Below are 6714 nucleotides of genomic sequence, written 5' to 3' on the forward strand. Positions count from 1 at the left end.
CTGCAGGTCCATGGAGCACTCTGCCAGGGCGAGAGAGAGCCAGTCACACAGGACAGCCCCTTGCACAGGGGGATCAGAGCATGGCTCAGCCAACAAAAACAAGCACAAGTGAGTCGAGCCACAAGCACCGAGCATGTGAAACCATCATCAGGGGCTGGTCACTCCAGGTTCAAAGATTCTTGACCTTTGATTTTTGCCCCTGACCTCACAAAGGCTTTCACAAAATGGCTCAGTTGGAGCAAAAAAGCACTATATGGATCATTGTAAGGCCTGGTGACCTTGCTCAGCAATTGCAAGGCAGGTCTTAGTCTGACTGAAATAAATTACAATTCAACTACTGAATTCAATGGGATCAGGATTAGAGACACTGGGCCTACAGCGCAAGTACTCTATATCCCACCCCCTACAGCTAGCAGTTTACAGTGAACCTCTTCTACCACTTTCTGCAGAACTCAGTTGCTTTCCTTACACCCTCTGCTCCTTATAGCCACTAGGCCTCAACTAAGACCCCACTTTCCACATTCACTCTTCAGGTTCAAGAGACACAAGCAGAAAACCTCGCTGGGGAGAGGGCCAGGGATTAGGAGGCCCTGACAAGTCTCCCAATGCTGGTACAGGGTATGAGTTCCCCAATAACTTCCTAAGACTCACCAGGCATCTCTAACTGGGTACAGCCCTGCTCCTGAGCCCCTGACACCTGCCAGAGATGGGCTTCCCTTCTAAGTACCCTACTGCACAATTGACGCTCCCCTCCATAACTAGTGGGTGGGAGTTTAGGGGGTGGAAAGACGCATCTTTTTCCCTAAGCTTGTTATATCTTCTGGTAAAATGTGAAGATAAAGATTAAGTGAAATTAACACCAAGTTGGAGTACTGCGTCCAGTTCTGGGCGCCACGCTTCAGGAGGGATGTGGACAACATGGAGAGGGTCCAGAGGAGGGCCACCTGCATGATCGGGGGCAGCAGGGCAGACCCTACGAGGAGAGGCTATGACACTTGAACCTGTTCAGCCTCCACAAGAGAAGGCTGAGGGGGGACCTAGTGGCCATTTACAAACTAGTCAGGGGGACCAGCAGGCACTGGGAGAGTCCCTGTTCCCCAGAGCACTACCAGGAGTAACAAGGAATAATGGTCACAAGCTGGCAGAGGGTAGATTCAGACTAGACATCAGGAGGCGCTACTTCACTGTCAGGGCGGCTAGGACCTGGAACCAACTTCCAAGAGAAGTGGTGCTGGCTCCTACCCTGGGGGTCTTTAAGAGGAGGTTAGACAAACACCTCGCTGGGGTGCAGTGCTCTTTCCTGCCACAGCAGGGGGTCAGACTTGATGATCTGCTCAAGTCCCTTCTGACCCTACCTACTATGAAACTAAGAAATTCCTATACACAAAATAAGCCTCTGTTGAGGGGTAGCGAAGGCCGCAATCAAATATCCATCATCTGAGTGCATTTAATCCTTCCAAAATGCCTATGAACGTTTCACACTTTAGAGACTCAGGAGATGCAATTGAAATGAAACTTTCCTGCTATCCTCAGATTATATTTTCCCAAATAAAGAAAACAAAATGCTTTGACAAAAAAAGATTGTAGTGACATGTCTTTCTTTCCTTCCCTTCTCCCGATTTTTGCTGAGGGTCTGCCTGATGCTGGCTCTGTGAAGACCATTTTCAATGGCTTCTGTATATCCCCCCGAGTTTACCACCCTTTAAGACATGAGGCCCCTCTCCATAACTTTTCTGAATTTAGCAGCACCCCATTTCATATATTTTAAAAATAACCCAAATTTATCCCAATGTCCATTCTTCATAAAGAAATGGTATTTCAACTTACTTGGGACCATAGCCTGATCAGATACATTTTCACTGAAGACAACATATTCAGGTTTGGAATAGTGCTCATCTCTGTACCTTGTAGCTAGACAGTACAATGAAAGCTCTCTCAACTTAACCTATTTCCAGTATTGCTTTAGAACTGCTACTTGAACCTGCTTTCTTCAAGTTAATTTGTTTCTAAATGCAAACATTCACTCTTCATTATAATTTCATTACATGCCTCATCAACTTTTCACTTTTTATAGCAAACTTATCCATTACATCAGCTGTATTATATTAATTAAAAAGTTAACCTTCAATGACAACAGACAACACAGCCCACATGAGTGGATGCTTGGCACTGACTAATATAAAATGGTGACATGACATCAAGCGGCACGAGAAAGTTGAGCATGGCCAACCAGTCCCAAAAGGTTGTCTGAAGATGCATTAGCAAATTGCTAATCCTACTGCCTACACTCAGAAGTGGGAAATGCCCTCTTTTAGCTTTCACTCAGGTTTTGAGTTTCAAAAAATAATAGACCAATTCTTCTGCTGCAAAGAACTCAGAAAGACCACAACAGGTCAAAATGGTTTTGACACTATGGATTCCTTTTTAAAATCTCTAGGTTTATCCTGTGAATCACGTGTAGATATTTGCACACCCAAGAGTGCTAATACCAAGTGTCACCCTTAAAAAGATCTCATAGCAGCAATGATGCTATGTCACCCCAGTTGAGAATTACTGCCCTACAGCTACTCAGCTTATCAGAAAAATGATTGGCTACTCAGACCATGTGTGCACAGGATAAGCGATATGGGCTTACAAGTGCCTATCTAGACAGTATCTGACTCACTCTTTTTAGGAAAACCATTTTCAGTTTTGCTTCCTCAAAGTTCGATGCCATACCCTAACTTAGGGCTGTGTCAAACTATCAAGACCATTATGATCACATCCATGGATCAGATTCTCATATCTCCATGGAAAATTATTGGTAGAATCTATCAACCTTAAGAAAAGGTGATGGAAAAGGGGCAAGGTGATGTAGGGCACATCAGAACCCCATTGCTCAAATGTTCCCAAATTTGGAAAAATAAATCCACCTTTCACCCTCCCCTCTCCATGAGCCACTCCAATTTTCAGGGCAGTCTGAGTAAACAGGTGACTCATAGGACCCTTAGAGTTGACCTTTTATGAGACAAATTCAGCCTTAGCAGAGCTGACACTGAGTTTTTATGCCAACTGCTGAGTGCAGGAGCAGCTTACTGAAGGTAATCATTCCTTACTCTGCATTAAGTGTCCAATTCATCATCTCGGTACTGGGGATCCTAAGATATACTCATCACTTCACAGGACTGGGTCTTATGAGTCTATGTGACAGGCAATTATTTAAGTACCATTAAAATACAGAATAAGTGTGTTTTAACTGAGACAACAAAAGCCTGAATCATTAAATTCAGGCCTTCACATGTAAAAGAGGAATAATTAATTTAGTGATGAATCTTCATGCTTAATATCAGGCATATTCAAGCAAAGACAATTGGAAAACCAGTGTGCTATGTCTCCAATACTCTACTGTGGAAGGAAGACAAGACTCTGGGCTAGCACTTCAAAAGGGGAAGAGTTAAGGCTGTTCATATCCTGATGTGAGGAGTAAAACCGTGACACTGTCACTCTGCATTTTTTGGGTTTCTAACATCTAAACCCATTAGAATAATATGCATTCAAAGCTCTGATATGTGCCTCCAACCTTAACCTCATGTCAGCTAAACTGTTCTGTCTGGGACCATGTACCAGAATCTCACTTCTCACTTATCCACGCTGGCCTCAGAAAGCACAGCCAAAGAGGGTTATGTCCCCTGGCTTCCCTATTTACCCACAAATACTGTGTCCCCCTTGTTCTGCTCCATAACTGCAACTGCAAAAGGTTAAACTCCAGAAGGATTCATCTGCAAAAGGTTCTAGTAAGAGCCGCCTTTGCCTGATTTTCCCCTCGGTCACAATGAAGCTACAAAGAGAAACCAGTTTCCATATATGCCTGCTACAAAGCCCTCCCTCTGCCAGTAAGGTCTCTCCTAGTCTCTAAAGGTAAGAGATACCAAAGAGACACAAATGAAGACAAAAGGCCTCTTAGATTTGCCAACCTGGTCAGGTGTTTTATAGCCACTGTAAAAAATACACAAACAAACAGAAAGGAGAAATCTTACCTGTTTCAATGTCGTCTATAGAACCCAATCCATTGGAAGTTGTCTGCAAAGGTGGAGTGAAGTGGGGTGAGGGAAAAGGGAGAAAACACCACCACAAATGTATTTATTCATCTTTAAAAATGCTTCACAACTCATTTCTCTTTCTGCTCCCCAATGGTTATGAATTGCTGTCATTTTTCCTTTTTTTTAACTGTCTCTTTCAGTTAAAAATCATAAAACTAATGTACTGTTTTGTAAACCAATCCAACTAACTTGGGGATCTTTACCTCCAGCAATGATCAAAACCTGTTGCTTCAGAGGACTCTAAGCCCTCTCGCCCCATAATACTTGGCCATCTGAGCAATTCTGGAAATAGGACTGTGGTGTTTTGTGTGCTCACAAATATTCCTTCCCAAATTCCACAGCCAAATCAATTAGCTCCATGAAGCATGTAATCTGATTGCCTTATCTTACACAACTACCCTTTTCTTAGCACACATTATTTTTCAAGTTAATAACCACAAAAAACTTATATAGCAAACTAAAAACAGGAAAAGATTTCTACCAAAACAACCGCTGACTGTGAGCTAGAGGCAAGAAATAAAACGTTGTGATTTCACTAAACAGGAAAAGTTCAAAGATTTTCTTTTCCTGCTTTCAGCTTAGAATGACTGAGACAGCAGTGAAACATAAGTTGGAGACACTGCATTTGCAGATGAATCAGGTAAATTTAGTGTTTGTGCAGTGGTTTCTTTTTTTCAAAAAAGGAACATTTTTAATTTAAAAATATTAGGTGCAATTACAAAAACATCTTTAAGGTTGAATCTCATAGCTAGAAAGATATCAAGGCAAGTCACATATTAATGTTAACATCAAACTATGATCCTCTAGCATCCTATTTTATGTACAAAAACTATAACTTTTTTAAACATCTGTTATGGTTGACTTAAGGAAAATGCAAAGTGGCAAATCATTTTAAAAAACACTAATATGAAATGTTTTCATGAAGCTACATACAAACTTCATAATTTTGGCTTAATATTTGTACAGTGCCTAGGACAATGGAGCCCTCATCTACAAACAGGTCTTTTAAGAATCACCACAATACAAATAAAATAGGGCTGTCAAGCGATTAAAAAATGTGATCGCGATTAGTGGCGTGATAAAAAAAATTAGGTGCAATTAATCATGATTTTAATTGCATAGCTAAAAACTCAAAATTATTCTAGTACTTTGTATGGTTGGGGGGTGGGAATAGGGGGTGTGCTGGGGGGGGAAAATTTGTGAAGGTGTCAGGGGCTGTGGGTGTGTGTGGGTCCCCGCACATCCTGGCAGCATGTGGGGTACTGTGGGTCAGAAGTGAGAGGCAGCAGCAGGGCACAGGCATAACACTGCCCTCCACAATCATATTACAACACCCGCCCCCGCCACACACACACACACACGCATGCACCCTTTTGAAACTAGAAATATGGTAACCCTACCAGAATGCACCCTGGCAGTGTGTAGAGCAGTGCCCAGCAGGTAAGTCTGTGGAGCAAAAGGTATTGGAGGAGAGGGAAAAGGGGTGCAGATCAAGGCCCCCATGGTGAGGGAGGGAGTGGGGCAGGGGCAGGTCATGGAACAGAGTTTCAGGAGGCTTGTCCAGGACCATGGATTTCCGCCACTGCGTGCCTTCCCGGGGAAGGCATGGGGGGCATGTGCCCGCCCCCACCCCCCCAGATTTGTGTGTGGGGCAGAGGTGGGCTGCCCGCTGAGGGCCGGGGCTATGGCCCTGCTACCTTTGCCCCAGGAGCCACACACTGGCCGTGCCATATCCCCTGCCCACCCAGCAAAAGGAGGCACAACATGGCGTCACAGCTTCCAGGACAAAGGCAACAGGGTGCAGAGCCCCTGCCCACAGCAGGCAACCCTCCTCTGCCCATGCACAAATCCAGGGGGCACATGCCCTCCCAGGGCTGCGCGCAGTGGCAGGGAGCCATACCCCCTCACCCGTGCCCCTGGATGAGCCTCTTGTGGCTCCGTCCTACAACCTACCCTGGGCCCTGGGCCCCATTCACCCCAGCCCTTGTCCCACTCCCTCCCTCACCATGGGGGCCTCGATCTGCACCCCCACCATGCCTTCCCTCTCCCAATAGAAGGGGGCCAGTACAAGCATGTGGTTGCATTTCTGGAATCAAAAGTGAGTGTCCATTCACTTGCTTACTGGTTCAATCTATGCAGCTTAGACTAGCTTGCAAATTTAATCAATTCAGCCTTGGGCTTTTTGACTGTCTGTACTTTATAAGTTTCATCATTAATTTCATTTGCTTGTCCTTGCTTATTAGCACTGAGGTAACAACATCAGAACCAGAAGTGAAACTAACTTGAAATAAATAGGAAGTGAAATCATCCAGTCTAAAGGAAGTAAAACAAACAAAACTGACAATCAAAAGCAAATCAGATTTTCAGAATGTTTTCAGCTTTCATGAGCTATGTGCTACCAGTATCAGGCGAAATGCAGCCTTTGACAGCTATCATCTTAACCCTGTCCCTTGAAAACAGGAAAATATAAAAACACTGATATTTTTATTCCTCCAAAAAGGTAATAAACTTGCATGCAACCAAAACACAGAGATTCTCCTGTTACCTAATACAGAGAAAACAGGCATAGCATCTACCTGATTGGATAAGTTGACTGATGTGCCATTACTGAGTAGAGAGAAGGTTTCCAATTCCT

The 6714-nt window shown here is 44.0% G+C and overlaps 1 protein-coding gene across 1 annotated transcript in view; it reads right to left on the reverse strand.

The window, feature by feature from the left end:
• The window catches only part of ZC3H7B (zinc finger CCCH-type containing 7B), a 65268-nt gene that overhangs the window by 38352 nt on the left and 20202 nt on the right, over positions 1–6714 (reverse strand). Inside the window, 3 exon segments of the mRNA XM_025208924.1 lie at positions 1–20; positions 4017–4059; positions 6656–6712. The exon segment at positions 1–20 is cut by the window's left edge and continues 27 nt beyond it. Coding sequence (XP_025064709.1) covers positions 1–20; positions 4017–4059; positions 6656–6712 — 120 coding nt within the window.

Source organism: Alligator sinensis, unplaced genomic scaffold (assembly GCF_000455745.1).
Source record: "Alligator sinensis unplaced genomic scaffold, ASM45574v1 scaffold215_1, whole genome shotgun sequence".
Taxonomy (NCBI): Eukaryota; Metazoa; Chordata; order Crocodylia; family Alligatoridae; genus Alligator; species Alligator sinensis.